Source organism: Monodon monoceros, unplaced genomic scaffold (assembly GCF_005190385.1).
Source record: "Monodon monoceros isolate NGI ecotype Baffin Bay Population unplaced genomic scaffold, NGI_Narwhal_1 Super_Scaffold_20, whole genome shotgun sequence".
In the NCBI taxonomy this organism is placed as follows: domain Eukaryota; kingdom Metazoa; phylum Chordata; class Mammalia; order Artiodactyla; family Monodontidae; genus Monodon; species Monodon monoceros.
Window position 1 is genome coordinate 94,522,926 of NW_021703777.1, and position 26,304 is coordinate 94,549,229.

Consider the following 26,304-nt stretch of genomic DNA (forward strand, 5'->3'; position numbering starts at 1 on the left):
GCTTCCATGTTCTGGTGTAAATATTGCTGCAATGAACATTGCGGCACGTCTCTTTTTGAATTATGGCTTTCTCAGGGGATATGCCCAGTAGTGGGATTGCTGGGTTGTATGGTAGTTCTATTTTTAGTTTTTTAAGGAATTTCCATACTGTTATCCATAGTGGCTGTATTGATTTACATTCCCACCAACAGTGCAAGAGGGTTCCCTTTCCTCCACAATCTCTCCAGCATTTATCGTTTGTAGATTTTTTGATGATGGCCATTCTGACTGGTGTGAAGTGATACCTCATTGTAGTTTTGATTTGCATTTCTCCAGTGATTAGTGATGTTGGGCATTCTTTCATGTGTTTGTTGGCAATCTATATATCTTCTTTGGAGAAATATCTATCTAGATCTTGTGCCCATTTTTGGATTGGGTTGTTTGTTGTTTTGGTATTGAGCTGCATGAGCTTCTTGTAAATTTTGGAGATTACTCCTTTGTCAGTTGCTTCATTTGCAAATATTTTCTCCCATTCTGAAGGTTGTCTTTTCATCTTGCTTATGGTTTCCTTTGCTGTGCAAAAGTTTTAAGTTTCATTGGGTCCCATTTGTTTATTTTTGTTTTAATTTCCATTTCCCTAGGAGGTGGGTCAAAAAGGATCTTGCTGTGATTTATGTCATAGAGTATTCTGCCTATGTTTTCCTCTAAGAGTTTTATAGTGTCTGCCCTTACATTTAGGTCTTTAATCCATTTGGGGTTTATTTTTGTGTATGGTGTTAGGGAGTGTTCTAATTTCATTCTTTTACATGTAGCTGTTCAATTTTCCCAGCACCACTTATTGAAGACGCTGTCTTTTCTCCATTGTACATTCTTGTCTCTTTTATCAAAAATAAGGTGACCATATGTACATGGGTTTATCGCTGGGCTTTCTATCCTGTTCCATTGATCAATATTTCTGTTTTTGTGCCAGTACCATATTGTCTTGATTAATGTAGCTCTGTAGTATAGTCTGAAGTCCAGGAGCCTGATTCCTGCAGCTCCATTTTTCTTTCTCAAGATTGCTTTGGCTGTTCGGGGTCTTTTGTGTTTCCATACAAATTGTGAAATTTTTTGTTCTAGTTCTGTGAAAAATGCCATTGGTAGTTTCATAGGGACTGCATTGAATCTGTGGATTGCTTTGGGTGCATAGTCATCTTCACAATGTTGATTCTTCCAATCCAAGAAAGAGAGTGGTATATCTCTCCATCTATTTGTATCATGTTTAATTTCTTTCATCAGTGTCTTATAGTTTTCTGCATACTGGTCTTTTGTCTCCTTAGCTAGGTTAATTCCTGGGTAGTTTATTCTTTTTGTTGCAGTGGTAAATGGGAGTGTTTCCTTAATTTCTCTTTCAGATTTTTCACCATTACTGTATAGGAATGCAAGGGATTTCTGTGCATTAATGTTGTATCCTGCAACTTTACCAAATTCATTGATTAGCTCTAGTAGTTTTCTGGTAGCCTCTTTAGATTCTCTATGTATGGTATCAAGTCATCTTCTGCAAACAGTGACAGCTTTACTTCTTTTCTGATTTGGATTCCTTTTATTTCTATTTCTTGTCTGATTGCTGTGGCTAAAACTTCCAAAACTATGTTGAATAATAGTGGTGAGAGTGGGAAACCTTGTCTCGTTCCTGATCTTAGTGGAAATGGTTTCAGTTTGTCACCATTGAGAATGATGTTGCTTGTCGGTTTGTCATATATGGCCTTTATTATGTTGAGGTAAGTTCCCTCTATGCCTACTTTCTGGAGAGTTTTTATCATAAATGGATGTTGAATTTTGTCAAAAGCTTTTTCTGCATCTATTGAGGTGATCATATGGTTTTACTCCTTCAATTTGTTAATATGGTCTATCACATTGATTGATTTGTGTATATTGAAGAATCCTTGCATCCCTGGGATAAACCCCACTTGATCATGGTGTATGATCCTTTTAATGTGCTGTTGGATTCTGTTTGCTAGTATTTGTTGAGGATTTTTGCATCTATGTTCATCAGTGATAATGGCCTGTAGTTTTCTTCCTTTGTGACATCTTTGTCTGGTTTTGGTATCAGGGTGATGATGGCCTCGTAGAATGAGTTTGGGAGTGTTCCTCCCACTGCTATATTTTGGAAGAGTTTGAGAAGGATAGGTGTTTGCTCTTCTCTAAATGTTTGATAAAATTCACCTGCGAACCCATCTGGTCCTGGGCTTTTGTTTGTTGGAAGATTTTTAATCACAGTTTCAATTCCATTGCTTGTGATTGGTCTGTTTATATTTTCTGTTTCTTCCTGGTTCAGCCTCAGAAAGTTGTGTTTTTCTAAGAATTTGTCCATTTCTTCCAGGTTGTCCATTTTATTGGCATATAGTTGCTTGTAGTAATCTCTCATGATCCTATGTATTTCTGCAGTGTCAGTTGTCACTTCTTTTCATTTCTAATTCTGTTGATTTGAGTCTTCTCCCTTTTTTTCTTTATGCATCTGAATAATGGTTTATCAATTTTGTTTATCTTCTCAAAGAACCAGCTTTTAGATTTATTGATCTTTACTAGTGTTTCCTTCATTTCTTTTTCATTTATTTCTGATCTGATCTTTATTATTTCTTTTCTTCTGCTAACTTTTGAGTTTTTTTATTCTTCTTTCTCTAATTGCTTTAGGTGTAAGGTTAGGTTGTTTATTTGAGATGTTTCTTGTTTCTTGAGGTAGGATTGTATTGCTATAAACTTCCCTCTTAGAGCTGCTTTTGCCGCATCCCATAGGTTTTGGATCATCGTGTTTTCATTGTCATTTGTTTCTATGTATTTTTTGTTTTCCTCTTTGATTTCTTCAGTGATCTCTTGGTTATTTAGTAGTGTATTGTTTTGTCTCCATGTGTTTGTATTTTTTACAGATTTTTTTCCTGTAATTGATATCTAGTCTCATAGCATTATGGTCAGAAAATATACTTGATATGATTTCAATTTTCTTAAATTTACCAAGGCTTGATTTGTGACCCAAGATATGATCTATCCTGGAGAATGTTCCATGAGCACTTGAGAAGAAAGTGTATTCTGTTGTTTTTGGATGGAATGTCCTAAAAATATCAATTAAGCCCATCTTGTTTAATGTATCATTTAAAGCTTGTGTTTCCTTATTTATTTTCATTTTGGATGATCTGTCGATTGGTGAAAGTTGGATTTTATAGTCCCCTACTATGAATGTGTTACTGTTGATTTCCCCTTTTATGGCTGTTAGCATTTGCCTTATGTATTGAGTTGCTCCTATGTTGGGTGCATAAATATTTACAATTGTTATATCTTCTTCTTGGATTGATCCCTTGATCATTATGTAGTGTCCTTCTTTGTCTCTTGTAATTGTCTTTATTTTAAAGTCTATTTTGTATTATATGAGAATTGCTACTCCAGCTTTCGTCTGATTTCCATTTGCATGGAATATCTTTTTCCATCCGCTCACTTTCAGTCTGTATGTGTCCCTAGGTCTGAAGTGGGTGTCTTGTAGACAGCATATATACAGGTCTTGTTTTTGTATCCATTCAACCAGTCTATGTCTTTTGGTTGGAGCATTTAATCCACTTACATTTAAGGTAGTTATCGAAATATATGTTCCTGTTACCATTTTCTTAATTGTTTTCGTTTCATTATTGTAGGTCTTTTCCTTCTCTTGTGTTTCCTTCCTAGAGAAGTTCCTTTAGCATTTGTTGTAAAGCTGGTTTGGTGGTGCTGAATTCTCTTAGCTTTTGCTTGTCTGTAAAGGTTTTAATTTGTCTGTCAAATCTGAATGAGATAGAGTAGAATAATCTTGGTTGTAGGTTTTTCCCTTTCATCACTTTAAATATGTCCTGCCACTCCCTTCTGGCTTGCAGAGTTTCTGCTGAAAGATCAGCTGTTAACCTTATGGGGATTCCCTTGCATGTTGTTTGTTGTTTTTCCCTTGCTGCTTTTAATATTTTTTCTTTGTATTTAATTTTTGATAGTTTAATTAATACGTGTCTTCGTGTGTTTCTCCATGGATTTGTCCTGTATGAGACTCTCTGTGTTTCCTGGACTTGATTGACTATTTCCTTTCTCATATTAGGGAAGTTTTCCACTATAATCTCTTCAAATATTTTCTCAGTCCCTTTCTTTTTCTCTTCTTCTTCTGGGACCCCTATATTGCAAATGTTTGTGTGTTTAATGTTGTCCCAGAGGTCTCTGAGATTGTCCTGAATTCTTTTCATTCTTTTTTCTTTATTCTGCTCTGTGGTAGTTATTTCCAGTATTTTATCTTCCAGGTCACTTATCCTTTCTTCTGCCTCAGTTATTCTTCTATTGATTCCTTCTAGAGAATTGTTAATTTCATTTATTGTGTTGTTCCCCATTGTTTGCTTGCTCTTTAGTTCTTTTAGGTCCTTGTTACACGTTTCTTGTATTTTCTCCATTCTATCTCCAAGATTTTGGCTCATCTTTACTATCATTACTCTGAATTCTTTTTCAGGTAGACTGCTTATTTCCTCTTCATTTTTTTGGTCTGGTGGGCTTTTACCTTGCTCCTTCATCTACTGGGTTTTTCTCTGTCTTCTCATTTTGCTTAACTTACTGTGTTTGGGGTCACCTATTCTCAGGGCAGGTCATAGTTCCCATTGTTTTTGGTGTCTGCTCCCAGTGGCTAAGGTTGGTTCAGTGGGTTGTGTAGGTTTCCTGGTGGAGGGGACTGGTGCCTGTGTTCTGGTGGATGAGGCTGGATCTTGTCTTTCTGGTGGGCAGGACTGCATCCGGTGGTGTGTTTTTTGGTGTCTGTGACCTTATTATGCTTTTAGGCAGCCTCTCTGCTAATGGGGGGGGTTGTGTTCCTGTCTTGCTAGTTGTCTGGCATAGGGTGTCAAGCACTGTAGCTTGCTGGTCATTGAGTGGAGCTGGGTCTTAGCATTGAGATGGTCATCTCTGGGAGAGCTTTTGCCATTTGATATTACATGGAGCCAGGTGTTCTCTGGTGGACCAATGTCCTGAACTCGGCTTTCCCAACTCAGAGGAACAGACCTGACACCCGGCCGGAGCACCAAGACCCTGTCTGCCACACGGCTTAGAAGTAAATGGAAAAAAAGAAGAAACAAGGAATGAAATAAATAAAATAAAATAAAATAAAAAGTTATTAAAGTAAAAAATAAAAAAGTAATAAAAAAGAGAAAAAAAGAAAATGAAAGAAAGAAAAAACAGAGCAACCAAACCAAAAAGCAAATCCACCAATGATAACAAGTGCTAAAAACTATACTAAAAAAATAAAAAAGGACAGACAGAACCCTAGGACAAATGGTAAAAACAAACCTATACAGACAATATCACACAAAGAAGCGTACACGTCTCACAAAAAGAGAAAAAGGAAAAAATATATATATTAAAAAAAAAGGAAGGGAGCAACCAAATCAATAAACAAATCTACCAGTGATAATAAGCTCTAAATACTAAACTAAAATAAACACAAAACCAGAAACAAATTAGATGCAGAACACAAACCCCAAGTCTACAGCTGCTCCCAAAGTCCACCGTCTCAATTTTGCAATGATTCGTTATCTATTCAGGTATTCCAGAGATGCAGGGTACATTAGGTTGACTGTGGAGATTTAATCTGCTGCTTCTGAGGCTGTTGGGAGAAATTTCCCTTTCTCTTCTTTGTTCACACAGCTCCTGGGGTTCATCTTTGCATTTGGCCCCAAATTTAAATGTTGGCCTTTGCTTGTAGGTCGCCTGAGGGCGTCTGTTCTTCACCCAGACAGGAGGGGGTTAAAGGAGTGGCTGATTTGGAAGCTCTGGCTCACTCAGGCCGGGGGGAGGGAGGGGTACGGATGCCGGGCGAGCCTGCGGCGGCAGAGGCCGGTGTGACGTTGCAACAGCCTGAAGCGTGCCCTGTGTTCTCCTGGGGAAGTTGTCCCTGGATCATAGGACACTGGTAGTGGCGGGCTGCACAGGCTCCCGGGAGAGGAGGTGTGGAGAGTGACCTGTGCTCGCACACAGGCTTCTTGGTGGCTGCAGCAGCAGCCTTAGCGTCTCATGCCCATCTCTGGTGTCCGTGCTGGTAGCCACGGCTTGCACCCATCTCTGGAGCTTGTTTAGGCGGTGCTCTGAATCCCCTCTCCTCGCGCACCCCGAAACAATGGTCTCTTGCCTCTTAGGCAGTTCCAGACTTTTTCCCGGACTCCCTTCTGGCTAGATGTGGCGCACTAGCCCCCTTCAGGCTGTGTTCACGCAGCCAACCCCAGTCCTGTCCGTGGTATCTGACCTCCGAAGCCCGAGCCTCAGCTCCCAGCCCCCATCTGCCCCAGTGGGTGAGCAGACAAGCCTCTCAGGCTGGTGAGTGCTGGTCGGCACCGATCCTCTGTGCGGGAATCTCTCCGCTTTGCCCTCCGCACCCCTGTGGCTGCGCTCTCCTCATGGCTCTGAAGCTTCCCCCCCCCGTCACCCCCTGTCTCTACCAGTGAAGGGGCTTCCTAGTGTGTGGAAACCTTTCCTCCTTCACAGCTCCCTCCCAGAGGTACAGGTCCTGTCCCTGTTCTTTTGTCTCTGTTTTTTCTTTTTTCTTTTGCCCTACCCAGGTATGTGTGGAGTTTCTTGCCTTTTGGGAAGTCTGAGGTCTTCTGCCAGTGTTCAGTAGGTGTTCTGTAAGAGTTGTTCCACATGTAGATGTATTTCTGATGTATTTGTGGGGAGGAAGGTGATCTCCACGTTTTACTCCTCTGCCATTTTGAAGGTCCCTCGAAGCATATCATTCTTATAGCCGCGAAGTTAAAAAAATCAAAACCTTCAAGAGCGGTCTTTAATTTTATTGTACGTATTTGCAGAGATGCCCACTACAAATTCCAGTTATTGGTTAAGCCAATAGCAACTCAAGTTTGTTAAGGAAATTAAAAGGTTAGAACATAAAAATCTAAAACACGCTCAGGGTTTTTTGGGTTGTAGTTTTTTTTTTTTATATTATGATGTATAGACACAACATAGCACTTATCATTGTAACTATTTTTAAGTACACCATGCAGTGGCATTAAGTACATTCACAGTGTTGTGCAACCAACACCACCATCCTTCTCTAGAATGTTTTCATCATCCCAAATAGAAATTCTGTACTCATTAAATTGAGTGGGTAGTTTTAACTTTCTACCTCTCCATAATTTAGGCCCATCCCAGGCATGAAATTGCTCAGTTGACTTGAATTTTTTTTTTTCTATAAAAGACATTTAACAACAAATCTTGAGAAATATCCAAGACCCCCAAAGACTTCACTCAGGGTTTTTTAAAGGCTTATTCCCAATACTGCAACCTCATGCCACCAACAGACCTAAAACACCTCCGTCTTCTGCATGGCCCCCTTTGACCTGATGGCCTGATGAAGAGGGTGGCTTATAATCATTGGCTTGGGGCAATCTGGTTTATAGTCCCCAAGCCTAGTGAAAACTCAGAAACTTCAGACTGAGGTACACATTCTTGGTCAAAATGGGACTCACCATAAAGGATTGTAAAATCAAGCCTCAATTTTCCCTTTAAAAAACATGCTCAAAATCACATGTTTTGAATGTTCATAACAAAGTTATACGGTATGGCATTTGTGGCCTGAAAGTAGCTAATTTAGTGCTGGGGAACAGTTTACTTATGTATAGCATCTGAATGCTACGAAGTTGAGAGAACACATGAAAATGCACAGGAAGCTACAGTGTAAAAGTAAGTTATTAGCATATTAATAGAAGTTTGAAACTAAGAAGATTGTGGGGTCTTATAAAGACATCCTGGTTAACCCCTGCATCCTAATATCTCCGATGCTGACTTCTCACTTTCTATGGTGGAGTAGTGAAGATTCAAGTCTGAGATATTCCCTGTGTTCATGATAGGTCTTCTGGGTACTGGAGTATTAGGCCTGGGATCTGGTGGTAATAATTATTTCAATATATTTCCTTTAATAGATAACAGTATAGTTTAACATGCATCAGAATCACCTGGAAACCTTGTGAAAACACAGTTTTCTGGGCCCTAACCCAGAATTTCTGATTCAGCAGGTCTCAGTAGAACCTGAGAATTTCCAACAAGTTCTCCAGGGATGCTGATGGTGCTGGTCCTGGGGTTACACTTTGAGACCCATCTCTGTAAAGTATAGGAAAGAAATAAATATCAAACTTAAAATACTTTTATTAACTTATAAATTTCTAAAAAAAGGACGTACATATATATGTGTGTTTATGAACTTATTATATGTATAGATTTATAAACGTTATATAACTTTTAGGGATCACATACAAATTACTAGAGATGTAATTCTACCAGATCTGGAGGGCCTCAGATGGCCTCAGATGGCCTTGACTTTATCTCAAACTATAGGGAATATCCACAATTCCTTTGGGAGGCTCTGTGAGGCCTTCAAAGACAGCAGCTGGCCTAGGAGCAGCTGAAATCAAGGGCCAAGGAGAGATCTGGGTGTCTGTGCCAGGGACAGGGGGTGTGCCAGCAGTGGACAAAAAAGACACACTGAGGTTACAGATAAAGGCTCCAAACCAGAAGCCATGCAGGCAGGCACTGTGCAGAGTGTCCTCTACAGGCAGCTTCCAGTAATGAGCTCCTGAGTGGCCAATGGCGATGCGTTGGGCGGGTGAACCATATGAAATCACCAAAATCTGGACAAATACCTGCAATTTCATATCGTCCAACCTAATAAATATCTACAGAGACTTCATGATTCTCCTGATCATTCCATGTCAGTCAGGAGATGTACATTCCACATGGTGCAGTGTGTGTGTCACATGTCAACCTCATTCATGTTTGGAGCATCTGCTCACCTGGGACACTGGTCGTTGGGTGTCACATTCCCTGCGAGGCTCAACTCTGGGACCAGCGTGGGCTCCCCGGGCCTCCTCCGGCTCTGGGCTGCTCTCTCCCTCACCTGTTGCTCTATCACAGCCCGATCTGTGGGCTCTGGAGGGACGAGTTTCACAGGCTCCTCCCCGGGATCTGACTCCTTCATCTCATCAGGACGTTCTTCGACTACTTGTTTGTTTTTCTTCTTTTTGGCCCTCTGTTGGGTAAGAGGCAACCTTATGTCAGGAATTTTGGAATTTCTTTGAAAAGCATAGTCTTCAGAATCAGATAGACGTGGATGCAAACCCAGCTCCACCTCAACCAGCTGTGTGCACTCAGGCAGCTCACTAAGCCATTTGACCTGTCCATGCCTCAGTTTTCTCGTCTACAAAGTGGGAACAATTATAGGAAACTTTTTCCAGGTCTCTTGAAATGAGGTAATGTCTGGAAAGAACGTATCACAGTGCCTGGTCCCTAGAGAGAGCTTAAAAAAGTTAACTATTCATCTGCTCATTAGTATTGGCTCTAAAGACCAAGGATACATCTCTTTTTGGCTGCACACGCAGCATGCGGGAGTTCCCCAACCAGGAATCGAACCTGTACCCCCTACGGTGGAAGCACAGAGTCTTAACCACTGGACCACCAGGGAAGTCCCAAGGATACATCTTGAAATTAAAATAAGGCTTGTGAATACAACTGACACTGCAGGTCACCCTGATCTATTACTTATTGTCCCTGGATTACTTATTACTTACTGTCCCAGTTTTGCAAGGTCATATGTATAAAGTTATATAATTTTCTGGGGGAAGCCCAGAAGCACCAATACCCTACATTAGATAGGGTAAGCCATGTAAAATAGTAAAATACGTATCACAGAGCTTGACAGGCTCATGAGCGATTACCAGGTTATTGCTGGTTCATTCAAACAGCCACAGGATGATACAGAGAACTGTTTTTGGAAAAAACTTTCTCTGGTATCAGCAGGCTGGGTGGCTTTTTCAACAAGTGCATTAATCAATTCATTCTCTCATCCCTTTGTCCCCTAGCGCGGGGGCTGGGAGGGAGACAGAGCACAGCAGGCAGGGGACCCCAGTCTGCGTGCCCAGTTTCCCTCCTCCTGTCTCAAGGTGCCTCTACCCAGACCCCTCCTGTCCCCCAGGTCAGCTGTGTTCAAGGCTGTTTACAGACCTGGGCTTTCTTCCAGGCTTTCCACTGCTGCTGTGCACTTCTGTATTCCTCCATCTTCTGTTCGTACTCTTCCCTGTGCTCTTCCAACAATTCACTTATCTCAGCCTGAATTTCTGCTTCATATGCTTCTTCATCAGCTTTCTGGTCAACTTTTTCCCTTTAAAATAATTTATAGCACCTTATTTATTTCTTGAAATTAAGTGATAGAGTAAAAATAGCAGCAAATACCTGTATTGGGCTTGCTCTGTGGCAGCTCCTCTCCTAAAAGCTTTGCACAGGTGAGCTCACAACCGTGTGAGGCAGATACTGTTACGTTCAGCATTTTATACACTAGGAGACTTCAGCACAGAGAGGTTAAGTAACTTTCCCAAGAACACACAGCTGGTGAATGGAAGAGCTGGAATATGAGCCCAATCTATTTACACTAAGCCACAAAGCCATGCTGGGTTAGATGATCCAGATGGCACCCTGACACAGTGCCTGCAAATTCTCAGCTGACAGAGGCAGCAGTTTCATTGTAGTTATTTTAATTCTTCACGTCTCTGAGGAACCCCTTCATTATGCTGCTACCAAATCCCTGAAGCTACTTTTTTGACTTTGGATTGACAATTTGAATTTTCCTTTGATGATTCTGCTGACAGTGCATTAATGTTCAGCCTGACCCAGAGCAGTGCTTCCCACAGTGTGTTCTGTAGAGTTCTGGTTCTATGAGGTGCCCTACAAAAAAAAGGGTGCCGTGGCCAAATCAACACGAGATTGAACAAATGTGAAGTTTCCATGTTGCTTTGTGAAGGGTTTTGCAGAGCCCTTTACATGCGGATGGGCAGTGTGACTCCCCAGGAGGGTGGGGGAGGGCAAGCATGGTATCCAGCACATCCCACCCAGCACTTCAGAGTTGTTTCAACCCATCCCCTGTGCTTATCTCCTAATGCGATCGGTATGGTCTGGCCTGCAGGTTCTGCTCTCTTAAAGTTCCAGCTCCTTTTTAGAGAAAGTTAGTCAAGCGCCTAGAGCTGACCAACGTTTGCGTATGTACACGTGTGGCCTGGTGGGTTAGCAGTTAACAGGCCCCCAAGGTGCAGACTCTTACAAAGCTACTACTGAAGAAATCACTTGGGAAACACCTGAAATTTATAAACATCAGAGAAATTTGGCCCCCAAGTTATGTTCCATCTCTGATATATATTCATTCGCTTTTCTCCTTGTTAATCAGAGGCATGAATAAACTAGTTGAAATTTAAATATTTTTGCAGGAAGAAATAATGCTGTATCGTAAGGTAGCTAGATGAATCAAGAATGTGAAGAAAGGGCACTTCAAAAGAATTTAGGACACAGCTACTTATGGGTGGAAGGGATGTGAAGTATCACAAAAAGGAAGTTTGTAACCTAGAGGTGACCTTAACGGTAAATTTCCTATAAATTTTTGTTTATCCTAAACTTAAGGAAGGAAGGAGAAAACAATCTTGTAACTATTTATGTTCTGCTTCTGGATGGAAGGGATGGCCTGGAAGATGGAATATGGAAGCCAAAACACTGGGATTTCTGGAAGACATCCACGATTTCTGTGGGACAGACTATCTGAATTTGTTTATATATTATATTATATATTTTATATTAATTGAGCAGATACTACATGGCAGGTGTGCTGTCTGGGACCAGATATCCAGTGGTGACAAGATCCCTGCCCTCATAAAGCACAGTCTTGTGTTTGTCCTGGAAACTGCAGAATGTTTTCTCAGTTTTATGATAATTACAACCCCCCAGCATCACAATTTGCAGCTATCTTTGGCTAAAAACTGACTGTTTTCAAAGCACAGTATCAGATAATTGCCCTCATGTGTCACTTTTCACGTAGATGTATGGGCACATCACTTATGCAGATGAAACAAACAGGAAGGGACCGAAACCAGCAGCAGAGATGCTCTTGAATTAATATGCAGAACATGGTTTTGTTGTGATAACTGTACTCTTAATTATGTACCAAAGTCTAGTCAGTTCAGCTGCATAAATATTATCAAAGCATACTTTCTCCACACCACACACAAAGATCAATTCCAAATAGATTAAAGGTGAATTTGAAAGATTAATCTTCATTAATATGAAGATTACAGGAGACAATATAGTAGTATATCTACTTGATTCAGGGGAAGGATTTCTTCAAACAAAAAGCACTGATCAGAAAAGAAAAGACTAATATATTCTATCTCTTTAAAATTAAGAATTACTATTCTTCAAAAAGCAGCAAACTACTAAAAGGACAACTACAGAAGATTTCTGCAACACACGTCGACAAAGGTCTCATGTTCAGGATATATACCAAACTTCTACAAATTATGGAAAAGATAAAAGGACAAACAATCCAGTTCAAAAATTGGCAAAAGTCTTGAACAGACACTTTGAAAAAGAGGAATTCAAAATGGCCAATTCATGCATAAGAAATATAAATTAAAACATGCCATCAGATTGGCAAAATGTTAATATTTGACAACATCAGGTGATTTGGCTGATATGGGTGACATGGACCCATGGGAACACTGGTCAAACTGAAAGTCAGCACAAACATTCTGGAAAAGTGTCTGCAACCAGCATATAAGTATTTGGAGAAGCACATCCCCTAAGACTCGACAATTCCACTTCCAGGTATATTTCTGGAAAACTTAGGCACATGTACCCTAAAAAGACACATACAAAAACGTCTATAGAAGTGCTGTCTGATTTTATTGTCTGTGTCCCCTTCACTCCCAAACTGGAAGCTCTGGGAGGAAAGAGATGATGTTTATCTCCTTCATCAGTGTAGCCCAAGAGTCTAGCACAATGCATGACAGAGTGGGCACTTAAGAAATGATGAATTGTACTTGAAAACTGAGTGACATTTTAATAACAATTTTGAGAAATAAAATTCATTCTTTTAAAATGTAAAAAAAAAAAAGAAGTGCTGTCTATAACAGCTGAAAAATGGAATCAACTCAAATGTCCATCAACAGTAAAATAGACAAATTTTGTTATATTCATATAATGAAGTGTTATAAAGCAAAGAGAATTAACTACAACTGTGAGCCGAAAAGGAGATGAATCTCCAGTGGTATTGAAGAAAAGAAACAGGTGTGTGTTCACTAAAGCATACACACAATATACTTTCACTTATGAAAAAGTCAGATACAGGCAATATTAGACTAAGTGTTAGAGATTACACATAGATGGCAAAGCTATTAACTAAAAGCAAGGAAACACTGATCATAAAATCCAGAAAATGGTTACTTCTGGGACGGAGGAGATGTAATTGGGGTTAGGAACATGGGGGATGCTCAGATACTAGTAATGTTCTAGTTCTTAACTTGGGGAGTTGCACATGGTTATTCATTTGTAATTATTATTTTAAAAATTATTTTAAAAATTGCATCTATGTTTAATACATTTTCCCCTATGCATGATATAACCCAATAAAACAATTTTTGAAAAAAGCCTACTTTCTCAAAACAAGTTTCAAGGGTGTATTTGTAAACCTCTGGAACTCTCGAAGGGATTTCATCTCTTTCCAGACTTTTATGATGGTCTTAAGCAATGTTCGATCTTTTTCTTGTTCAACATCACGCAGTTTTCTTGTTTGCCTACAAGATATAATACATGGATATATATTTAAAAGTTATTTAGGTGTGTTTGCAAATTAGGAAAAGAAACTAATAATGCTATAGTGATTGTATAGTTAATTTCACAGCTACGATATTTCTTTAGTACTAGAAAACCAAAAATATGAATGCAAATTTGAAGTCAATAGGATGCTGGTCTGTTTTTATAGGTTATTTGATTTTGTTTTCTCTAGTAGAATCTGACTCCAATTAAACTAAATTACCATTTAAAATTCTCATTAATACTGTGCAATCTTAAACAGCCACTTTTGAAGTTATGAAAATAAGGGGCCCAGTAAACGTAGTTCTCATGGACTAATCTATGATAAACAGGAAAGTATGTTGCTGTCCCAGTTAATAAGTATATTAAAGTCTGCCTGTGTTAACACTAATCACCAGTCCTACGTTTAGGAGATGAAGTAATGTTACTACATCCCTTGGTGAGTTTTCAGTGCTGACTAGATTAGCGATATTTTTGGCTTGCTTTGAAGAGGCTTCTTTTGAAAATGCTTTCATTGTGATTGATATTATTTAAAGTGTTTGGGAATTATTTACTGCCTTACTTTAAGCCCCCTCTACAAATAATAGCCAAGTCCAGAGCCCAAATGTATTCTATTATGCCATTAGTTAGTTAATTAATTAGATTTTTTTTTCTTGGGCAAGTATCAGGTGTCATTCCAGGGGATTCAGAAGTGGTTCCTAGGAGATAGTAGGTGTCTCTGTTCTCAGGGAGTTTATAGCTTGGCTCAGGAGACAGACACATAGATAAATGACTGACAGAGTGCCCTAGGAAACCATAGCCACAGTGTTTCATGAATCATCACCTCCTGAACTCCAGAAGGAAGGCCTGTGTCTGGAAGTTGGTTGTACTTGTGATGACTTAGTCTGGAGATGGTGCAGAGAAACACAGAGGTCTAGGTTTCTGATCATTCAGTTGGTGTCATGGAAAAGGAAGCTGGTAGAAGCTGATGGCCAGTTAGTGGTTGGGTAGCCAAGATTTGGGACTCTCGGAAGACCTTAGAAAAGCTAGGAGGCAATGAACTAGAATAAGAAACACTCTTCTTGAGGAGCAGTAAAGCATTCTGGTTAAGGGCACAGATGTGGGAACCAAGATACCCAGATTTAAATCCTGGTTCTAGCCGGCCTTGAGCAAACTATTTTACTTCTCCATGCCTTATCTGTAAGTAGAGATGATAACAGAATTTATTTCACAGGGTTGTTGGGAGGAGTAAACGAGTTAATTAATACTAGAATCATGTCTGACATCTGGTAAGTGGTCCACAAATATTATCTGTCATTACCTAGTGGTCTGTTCTTCTCTTATGCCTTTAGCAGCTATCTCCCCGGCCTCCTTTAAAAAAAACTGCAATATAAAATTATTTTACTGAGTTATATGACACCTTAAGCCTTTCTGATATATTTTCTACTTCCTTTTTTAGTCCCTGACAAGATAGTTTCTCAGAAATGCTAAAAAGAACGCTTAGCAAGTAAAATTTGACCTATGAGCTAGAGAAGCAAAGAATCACGAAAGAATATTTAATTACAGATTGTTGCCAGACTATGGAGGAAGAGGAAAAGGCAACTATGATTAGGGAGCTGGGTAACACTTTTCTTTTTTTTTTTAAATCTATTTATTTATTTTTGGCTGTGTTGGGTCTTAGTTTCTGTACGAGGGCTTTCTCTAGTTGTGGCGAGCGGGGGCCACTCTTCATCACGGTGCACGGGCCTCTCACCATCGTGGCCTCTCTTGTTGCGGAGCACAAACTCCAGATGCGCAGGCTCAAGTAGCCGTGGCTCACGGGCCCAGTTGCTCCGCGGCATGTGGGATCTTCCCAGACCAAGGCTCGAACCCGTGTCCCCTGCATAGGCAGGCAGATTCTCAACCACTGCGCCACCAGGGACACCCAAGGGTAACACTTTTCTGAAGCCTGATGTAGATGGGGTCTGGAGTGTGGAAAGGAGTCCAGCCCAGAGGTGAAACTTTGGGAGCCACATTGGCATCTAGATGATATTTAAAACCACAGGACTGGATTCATCTCAGGAGAAAATGCAGATTAACAAAAGATTAAAAACAAAAAAATCCTGGGAGGAACTCTGAACATTTAGAAGCTGGGCAAAGAAGGAAGATTAGGCAAAGAATAGTGGGGAGGACAGGTGGCCGAAGAGGGGTGAGGGCATCTGAGAGAGGGTGGTGTGTGGCACCCTGTGGGGACAGCGCCCAATGCCAAGTACCAGGGGGGCTGAGAGGTCCCCTTCTGCTTAGCAACACGGAGGTTCCCCAGGACTGTGACAAGATCAGCCTCAGGGCAAAGGTGGGCGCAGGAAAGAGGCTAGACTGGACAGTGAAGGGGAGGGGAGGGAGTAGAGACAGCAGTACTTACCAAATTTACATTTAAAATACTTATTAGTAAATACTTGCCAGAAGTTTGGCTGTGAAGGGAAATACGGGGATAAAGTGGTAGCTGGATGGGGATCTGAGATCCTAGACTTGTTATTTGTTCAAGATTGAGCATATGTGAGGGTGAAGATCCAGGAGAGGGTTAAATAAAGTGTTCCCCTGTATTGCACGAACACCCATGTTTCCTTTCTTAATACAGCCTGGTTCCAGTGCAGAGGATGAGCAATGTGGTCATGATGCCACTTACGGAAAATAAGATGGAAAATGCATCACTGGCTGAGGTTAGCTGCCCCAACCTGGGACCTATCAGATACCCAGGGGTGGGCTCCAAGGCAGCTGGCTCATTAGCAGCTCCCAGGGGGCTGCAGGGAACAGGTCCGCTTGATGAGATATCCAGGAACAGACCATCTGCTTAGAATTTGCTTTTCCACCATGTGAAAAGTCAGTAAAGGACTAAAATCCACTCTTTCACTGCATCAGAAATGCTGAATCTCAGTGGTTTCCATCTCCAGGGGTGGCAGGATGTTTGCAATGGGTCTGCGATCCATGGGTCCACCTGGCATGGTCTGTAGGACTCACACACGATTCTGCTACTGTTTCTCAAATACTGATTAATAAATGCAATTCCATATCAAACCTTCATTGTATCCAGAGTAGCTTTTTGTCACTTTTTCTTACTCAGCGTATACTAAAACAAAAATTACTTTCACGAGGAGGAGGCAATGTGCTTTTCTTTTAACATAAGTAAGAATTTTCATTTTTAAACATACTCCTCACACTTTTACAACTATAGTATATAGTATAGTGACTATAGTATAGTGAAAATCACTAATTTTCACTTTGGTAGGAGAATTTCCAACTCAAGGGCAGATTGTGAAGAGAAAAGTATACATTTAAATTCCTTGAATAGATAACTAATAAGGACCTACTGGGTAGCACAGGGAACTCTACTTAATACTCTGTAATGATCTATATGGGAAAACAATCTGAAAAAGAGTGGATATATGTATATGTGTAACTGATTCACTTTGCTGTACAGCAGAAAATAACACGACATTGTAAATCAACTATACTCCAATAAAAATTAAAAATGATAAACCCCTTGATTTATTAATTCCTGTTCTAAGAATTTATTCTGTGGAAATACTTATACAGGTACACAAATATATACATATAGGAGTGTGAGAGTACAACTTAAAGTAATAAAAAATAGGAATAATACAAACACCTATTAATGGGGAATGTAAAATCTATATAAATGTCAGCTCTTAAACAATGATATAGACCTAGATGTACTATGATAGGAAAAGGTCTCAGATGCATTTTACATAAAAAAGCAAGTTGCAAGGTGGTAAATGCAATGTGATTCTTTAAAAAAGTAAAATATATACACATAAACACATCTGTGTATATATATGTATACACACATGTATATATATGTGGAAGAACTAGCAAAAAACTGTTACCCATGATTTTCCCTGAGAAATAGGACTCTAGAATAAATGTTCACATTCTATATTGTATGTTTCCTTATTGTTTGGCAATGATCAGGGTTTTAATTTTTGAATGTTAATTATGAAAAATTTCAAGATATAGAAGAGCACATATCATAAATAATATGACACTAACATTTTTTCCCATTTACTCAGAATTTTTGTTTGTTTGTTTTGCAGTGTTAGAGTTCCATTTGAAGACCTCTCCATTCCATCCCCTTCTCTCCCTCCCTGGAGGAAGAAACTGGCACGTGTGTCTTTTCCGTCTGTATGTAACACACATGTGCGTACCTGGAACACATGAGTATTGTTTCACATGCTCTTTAGGGCTTGTGACCTGTATCACACAGCAAGTCTCCTCTTACAACTGATTTTTTTATTCAACACTGTTTTATCCATGATATACGCAGATCTAATTCGGTCCTTCTAACTTTAAAGATTGAAGCAGATGGGTTCATTCTGGTGTGGGGTTATCTCTAGCTTCTTACTCTCGTAAGTGATGCTGTGGAATGCTTGCACACATGTCCGGTGCACATGTGCACACAGCTCCTTGGAGTACATGTGTCTGAAGCAGAATTGCCGGGTCCTAGTCTGCTGGCATTTTCAACTCCTTGCTCGTCTCTGGACAGGCTGCTGTCTGAAGTGGTGGCTGTAGCAATATTTGTTTACACTAGCAGAGTGTGCAAGTTACCCTATTCCCCCTGTGCGCCCTCCCGTCTTCATTCATTTCTTGGACTTAAATTTGGTGTTAATATGATCGACATATATCGTTATTTCATTTGGCTTAATGTATTCAGTGCATGCAGAAAAACTCTGAAAAAATAAACTCTCAATGTGTACAGGGGAAAAAAAGCAGTAGTTATAGATTTTACTCACCGAATTTCAGATTTATACTCATTGATGGTTTTTTGGGTTGTTTCAAGAGACTTAGGAGTTTTTGCTGGATTAAGGCCCATCTGAACAGCATTTCTTAGAGCTTGGAGCTAGAAAAGATATGGATACAAGATCTAAGTTAGAAGCTCTACTCCTTACTACAAGTGATGTGCTTGGACCCACCCACTTCTCCAGGGCAAAAATGATGTCAGCAACCTGTGAAGGGATGTGCAAGCATCCAGCCATCTCCATGCTTTCACTGAAGTGAATTTTGACAGAGAGCTATTGCTTCTATTAAAAAAAAAAAAAAAAAAAAGGAATAATAAAGAACTGTGTGTGTCCATCCTTGTTCTGTGGCCCAGATCCAGCTGCTCATGACAGATGTTACTTTTACTCTATTGTCTCAGAAACAAGTTTTCTTTCAAGGTGGGGTGGGGGTCTCTCTGGGGCCTGGACATATAATGACATTCTTGTGATATAAAGAGAGCATAAAATTATAGACCTATAGGAGGAGATATTGTGGAGTTATCTCTTATTTGGGTAGTAAGGTTTTAAAGTCAGGGCAAAAGTTGTCTATAGTCAAAACCACCCATGGAGATTCCACGGGACAGTGTCACATCAGAAGTAAATCCACAATGGATAGACATTTCCTCATGCATCAGTTGAAACAACTGACTTTTGTTTAGGTGCCATGTATGGGTAAGTCACACATAACAGTGAGAACGTCTCGAAGGACACAGAGATTCTCAGCCCATGAATGGTCTCATCATACGAGATCACATAAGCAAGACACAGCCACCCACTGCCGGTGGGCGAGATCCCTGGCTCTGTTTGCAGGAATCGTTCTTTCAACCAAGTGTGTGCCACTGAATTTGTACAGGTTAAATGTACATGGTCGTATCCTTTCTTTTGCCTCTAGGTAGGTCAACACATCACATCCTAGACAGAGGGAACATGAAGGAAGCACACGAGCATTTGCTGCTAGAAGGTATTTTTGTTGTTTGGGCTCCTCAGGAGAACCAACCCCCTCAACAATTGGCATGGAAGAGATCACGGGTACCTTGTCGGTAAGAAATTGTGCCTTGTGTCTCTGGCGTCTTGCAAGGTACTGGTCATATAACTGGGCCAGTTTGGCTGCCAAAACATGCTCTCGGCTAAAACAGGGATGATGTGTGAAGATTAACCCCGAAATATCAATGTCCAGTTGGAAATTTCCAGGAGGGTCTCCAGATCCAATCAAATGCTGACTTCTGTGGATGTATTTTACTGCCTGCCAAAGAGAGCAGAGTGTAGGGGGAACACAGTTAAAGCACTTCCTAGATACTGATCTGATGTGCAATGGGAAAAGTCAGATGCAAAATATTTCCTACCCTAATCAAGCCAGGAGAACCTTGCTCCATTCCCTGTTCCCTGGGGTTTTAGGGGCCTGCCCTTTTCTGAACACTTGAGAAGTAAAATGAAGGACAAGGAGTGAGAAAAGAAATCATTTCAATCTTGCTTTCCTAGGTCTTTTAGGGTTTATCTCTACTGAGTCATAGCCCTAATCTTTGTCATGCGACTATCCCATTTCCTGGAAATCTTGGGCTTTGCAGCTGGTGACCTTGAAATTCTTTTAATGAGAGAAGCATAGATTCTAATCCAAACTGATCATTATTTGGATCATAGATATACTCTCCACGTGGAGAAGTTTTTAGTTTGTAGACAACAGCCAGAGACTAACATACTGAACCGAGCTTCAGGCTGGCACCTAGTTTTCCTGGGAAGAAGAAAGTCAGTCTGCAAAGTAACAGAGGAAGAGATAGTTGGGGCAGCTGAGTGTGTAGAAAACAGGAGTGGAAATTTCCACTGGGACTTTCCTGGATCACTTGGTGTACAGTGTGTCAGATAAATCTCTGGTTTTCTTCCTTAAACTCATCAAGATATTCTATGTTGATCACTGCTGCTCGTAGGTGAATCTAGTTTTGGAGGTTGCAGAGCTCCAAGGTGGGGAGGACACCTTTTTGATTTTGTGTCTTCATGTTCTCTCCTTGTCATAGACATTGACTACAGTCAGGATGTGGGGTTTGACACACTTCACTCGATCCTCCCCTTTGCAGAGAGGAGTTTTTGGAAGCTATTTATGTTATCTAGAAAAGATTATGTGGGCCAAAGGTATTATTTATAAGTTATGAGGTAAATTGGAAGCTGCAAATATTCTAGTCAGAAGTGAAGCATCTATCCGATGTTAATTGCGGGTAACATGTTCAGGACTCTCTTCATTTAATTCGTCTTCATGGTATTATGTAAAGATGCTGAACTGGGGTCAGAAGCCTTGGATTCTAGCTGTGGCTCCACCTCTAACTTGCTCTGGAACCTTGGGCAAGTCACTACACATCTCCGTGCCTCTATCTCTTTATCGTACAAATGGGAGGCTGAGGAAAAAGATCCAGTTGGCATTTTGTAGGTCACTAGGCATCATATAAAGCACTTCACACATATCACCTGGTTCATTCTGTTAGGGAACTGCTGGCCATTAGACAAGAGCCCATGCTTGGGCCCTGGAAGGGGTCCCCCTTCCTGCAACAATTCCATAGAGATTTTTGGTTGCCTACAACGTAGTGAGGCCTGTTGCGAGTAGCAATAGATTGAAAGGGGGAAAATGGGGTGTGATCTTTATAACTTGGGGCAGGAAGGATGAAGTCTGAGATGTGCAGAGGGAGGGATGGAAACTGGAAGAGGGGGCTCCAGAGTTAGAATCCTGCATCACAAGATCCTAACGTTCTCCCCATCAGACTAAGTATGGAAAACAGAGGTCACACTGTGTGTATGTACATGTATACATGTCCAAAAATGTATTCACATTTGTTTTATAGTGTGATATGCTTTTCAGTTACTATTAGTCATTGAAATAGTACCAATATTTGCACTTACAGTAAAGCATATACACATGAGTCTTCATTTACCAGTAAATTTGTTGTTGGGTTGTCTTGTTGCCTGCTTTGTACCAGTATTCACGAGTAAGGATATATGAGTATATTTCCTTTTAGCCATTCAATTTCATACTTATTTTCCCCTGAATTAGTAGACAATTAATGTATATTTAGAACTTATGATTTCCTACAGGACGCCTGTACCCTATGTTTTATAGAAGAACAAGTTTTTTCTATAAAATAACATTGTCTTTTTGATGAGAAGACCTATAGATTTTTTATTTTTTAAAAATGTTCTTGTAAACTGGGATGTGTTTACAAGTATGCTATGCTTGAATAAGAATGCATTGACTATACCTCAGTACCTTCCAAAATATGCTGAATTGAACTTCCATTTGGATTTACAGGGAGGAAAGCCCATCCCTACAGGGGTCATATTCCAATATTTTGTACCTTATGAAAGTCCTAATTTTGACATTAATATCCTTACACTTCACACCGCAACAATGGAGCCCCATCTCTTTTCTTTCATTCAAGCAAAAGTATCCAGTTATAACCTGCATTCGTGTTAGAGGCTTTTAATCTGCATGTGGTGACTCTGTGTCTTACTGTCACACTGACCACCTGGATGAATTTAAAAATTCCCACCTCACAAAGATGTGTACCACTAAACATCCATCCACAGACCTGACGGAAAATTCCTCTCTAATTGTCTGGCTCCTGCTGGTCCTTGCTTTGCTGTTCCTCTTACCAGGGGTTGCAGAGTTCTGAAGTCGCTCAGGGTGTGGCCCTCAGGTTCCATCTTGTACTCCTCTTGGTATGAGTAAGTAATGTCAGTAGTATGGTCCTAATGTTACCTAGGTCAGCTGTACTTTGTGTCTCCTCCCCCAGATCTTCATTAGCCCATGTTTAAATGATTGCTGCTGGTCTCTGCCTTCAGCTCAGCTCAACCAAGTGAAAAAGCTTCCAGGACTCCTGGTGGGCATTGGGTTAGACTGCTCAAAAGACCCCCGACTCTCTTCCTATTAGGGAGAAAGACCCCTAGTCTCTTGTCTTTCTTTCTGTTGTATCTGTTTTCTTTTCTGAAAACTATCATGAAAACAGTACAAAGCTTTCTCCTAAAAATAAATAATATTTACAAGGTATATTATTTTAATTTTGAAATTGATTTGATTCTTCAGTCTTCAGTGGAAAACTGAAAACGCAAACTATCAGAGGTGATGCACATGGATTATCTGCTGATGTTCTCAGTGTGTTCAGAGTTGCTTGCCGATGGAGACAGAATTTTTAAGGTTGGACAGAAAAAGCACAATCATTGGTGGAATTAAAATAAAAGTTTCTATATTTGTCCTGGGAAAATAATAGCAACAGAACCTGAATCCAGCCCAGAGCCTGCAGTAGATTCTATAGCTGTTGTTCTGGTCTTCTCTGGGAAGATTTCTCATTCTCCATCTTCTGGGTATGTCTCTAGAACATGAGGTTGGTGAGGGGGCATATGTCCCACTTAAAACTGACTAGTTTGTCCTTGCTGTTGATAATGTGAACCTTGGGGAAAGATATGATCCCTTTCCTCTGGAGTTTCTAAGCTTAGGTTATCAAGGGTCCTAACGCATGGAGAATTCTGGCCTGCCTACAACAGGAGAGAACGAGACCAGTCAACATTCAAGGAGAACCAGGAGAAAGAGAGGCAGAGAGAGAGACCTGCTGGCACAGAGTCCCCGGTCCCAGAGTCCTAGTTCCTAAAGCCCCTCCTTCATTTTGTGATTTATCTCCAGATCCTTCCCAATTTTGTAAGCCACCAAGTTCTCTCTTTGCTTAAGCTAGTTTGCAGTGGGTTTCTGTCACTTGCAACCCAAAGAGTGCTGACTACCGCAGTGCTCATTACACAGTAGGGGACCAATGCTTCTGTGAAAAATGGCTGAGAATAGTGGAAGGGGAAAGTGATAGTTTTATCATGTTGGGATTAACAAGGAGGTTGGAATTATGCTAAATTCCTTAGATTAGTGTGCAGTTTTGAAACAAGAGGAGGCAGCTACACATATGTCCCTGGGAATGCCACGTTGACTCCTAATCACTGTGCCTTTAACACTTGATGACATTTCTGTCTCCCCCCACTAGGCACAAAGTCTCTCTAAGGCCAAGTTTGAATGTTGCTACCTCTGAGTTTCCAGAGTTTAGCACAACTAAGAATATAGTAGACTCAGTTGAGGACGGAAAGAATTAAAAAGAAAAGAAGAAAGGCAGGAGGAAAGGTAGGATGGAAGGCAGGAGGAAGGAAGGAAGGAAGGAAGGAAGGAAGGAAGGATGGAAGGATGGATGGAGGCTGTTGGAACAGCTTTCAGCAACCCTAAACTTACTTTGCTATTATGCTTAGGCAAACTACATAATATTGTTTATGTTTTACCTGCAATGTCTCATTTGGAATTTTCATTTTTCAGTTTTGGGTTAGTTACTTCTTACGAGGTATTAAATTGCAATCTTTCTCATTTGAGGTTTAACTTTGTTCTTTGCACAATATCTAATCTTTTTGCATTTCTCTATCTTTAATGGTCTCTAAAAAAGAATCTCAGTTTAGTAGCAGCAGAATATTTCGCTTTTAAAAACTACTTCTTTTCCCTCTGTAATTAAGGAAAATGTTCAAAGAAGGAGGGCTGAATACCAACTCCCTTCTAAATAAACCTCCTAATTTATCTAATAGGAGGACATACACTCCCTCATTTGAATTGGCAGTCTAATCAAAGAAGAGCCAGTCTTGACTCCCATCCAGGATGGGTTTGGTCAGTCCTGCTGGGTTAGCATCAGACCTGAGAGCTCTGAAGTGTAAATTCATCAGGCTCCATTAACGGCTCAAGGAATTGCCAATTCCTGATCTAGCACACCGACTTGGTTTTCCATCATTTAGTTGCCAGGATGAAGCCAGGCTCTAAGAGGGCTACTGTTTTATAGGAGAGACAGCCGAGTTAAGGAGAGGAGTAGAAAACAAGGCATTTCTTCTAGATCCATTCAGCTCAACTAAGTCATTTAAATGATATTCCATTCACACTTTTACTGAGGCATTCCTACATGCCAGGCTTCCTGCCAAGTGCGAGGGTTAGAAGAGGAATAAAACAGTATTTGCCCTTTGTTACTCTCAGGGTAGTGGAGGAAGGAGAGCGAAGATAGATTAATGATCTATGAATAAAACAATCACTGCCTGTTTATCTATTTCTCTGCTCCTGCATCGTGTCAAAACTCCCAGATATAAGGTATGTTTAGACATTAGACTGAAAATATAGGCCATATGCATTTAACACTGCTTCTTAAAGGCAAGCCTATTACATGGAACAGAGGGGAGAAAAAATGGGTTTTGGCATCAGACAGACCTGAATAAACGTAAGAAAAGGTGAAAGTTAGTAAATCAATAGAACTGTAAAAAATTAACTCTGAAAGAAATGCATTGTTGTTTGAATTACTAGAAAGTTCCATAAACACATTAAAAAAAAAAAAGACTGAGGTATACAAATCAACAGTGAATTTTAATAGGCAACGTGTTATGGAGAAACAAAGAGGTAGGAATAACAAAGAGGTAGGAAACAAAGAGGGAGGAGAAACAAAGAGGTTATTCCTACCTCTTTATAACCTCTAATATAACCTTTGCTTCTTTCTTAGGCACGCTGACAGAGTCTCTATGCTTTGCTGTGTTTGAAGCCTAACTTTCTATGAAATGACCTTGGAAGACTTCAGCGCCTTTAGATTTCTCCCTTCTCTAACTTTTGGTCTGTGATGCAGGATGACCAGCCCCTCATAGTGGAACTATTATCTTCCTCTACTTTCCTGTTTCTGCCCACAAGATAGGAAGGTCTCCCCTCTCAAAAGTATTGGGAGGAAACTCTCTGTGCTCTCCCCACTCTCGCATCCCCACGGGCTCCTTCCCAAAAGAGAAGGAAGACTGCTTGATTAGAGAGTCAACTGGAGCCCAAAATCCATTGGTCCAAATTCTTTGCTGGGCAGAGTAACCGGTGGCCTCTAACTGTCCCTTCTCAGCTCTCTCCCGAGAGCCTGCTCACTGGCCCCGTGGGTTCTCCACGGCAGTCCACGTGGTGAACTCATTGGGGCCCTTCTCTAGATGGGGGGACAGAACTCTTGGGAGATGGAGCCGGAAGCCCAATTGGTCTTGTGTCCAAGCAGCATTCTGCTGTCCAGCTTTATCCTTAGTTGCAGCTGAAACCTGCATCCCTCTCTGATTCCTGTGCATTTCCCAATTAGCTCAGAACTTCAAAAGGAGACATATAAGGCTAATCTTAATTGGCTCCCTCAAGATCCTACTCTCCATAGTAATTACTCTTCTATTTTAACCCATAAGTTTTTGCTTCATTATATCAGTGTTTCTTGCTGAAATGGTTGGATGGATGAAGAGACAAGGTGATGGATTATTACGCATGCATAAGATGATATTGTCTGGATCACTAATTATATCATGTATCTTTGTCATATAAGCAAGTAGATGATAAATCCCGCATGGACTAGGACTTCGGTTTATGCTTGTTTTGTAAACCTACTCCCAGGGTCACATTTCTGCACAAAGTAGTCACTCATTACTATTTGTCTGTAATAGCAATATTTTATAGAAATTCATTTTAAAAAAGTGCAAACAGATACATCACCTCAATACTCACAAAAATCGTATGAGGTAGAGATGATGAAGATTTTTCAATTAAGGAAACAGCTCCAGAGTGGTCAAGGGAGCTTCCCGAAGCACAACCCAGTAGGACACCCAACTGCTCAGATTCTCTGACTTGGGCCTGTGTCTTCCCTGTTCAACATGCCTCTCTATAGCTATATAAAATGATCTTATATCCCCTTATTCTCTTTCACACTAGCAGTGTTGAAATAATTACATGAGTTTCTGAAGGAGGTGATCCTTGCTGGACATTTCAGGAAAGCAAGAGAAATATAATTAAATTTGAAGGCAGGCAACTGTCTATTCAACACCAGCCAGCCCTCACTGAGCTCTGTTTGAAGCACTTTTATGT

At 40.5% G+C, this 26,304-nt stretch overlaps 1 protein-coding gene across 10 annotated transcripts in view; it reads right to left on the reverse strand.

The window, feature by feature from the left end:
- Positions 1-26,304, reverse strand: part of CC2D2A (coiled-coil and C2 domain containing 2A) — a 135,624-nt gene that overhangs the window by 60,077 nt on the left and 49,243 nt on the right. For all 10 annotated transcript variants that reach the window (XR_003795619.1, XM_029235624.1, XM_029235625.1 and 7 more), the window contains 5 exons: positions 19,444-19,653; positions 18,387-18,493; positions 13,461-13,601; positions 9,994-10,150; positions 8,787-9,022 (listed from right to left, as the gene is read on the reverse strand). Coding sequence is in view for 9 of the 10 variants with exons in the window: in XM_029235624.1 (XP_029091457.1) it covers positions 8,787-9,022; positions 9,994-10,150; positions 13,461-13,601; positions 18,387-18,493; positions 19,444-19,653 (851 nt within the window). In the remaining variant the exon portion in view is untranslated. The remainder of the gene's footprint in view (positions 1-8,786; positions 9,023-9,993; positions 10,151-13,460; positions 13,602-18,386; positions 18,494-19,443; positions 19,654-26,304) is intronic.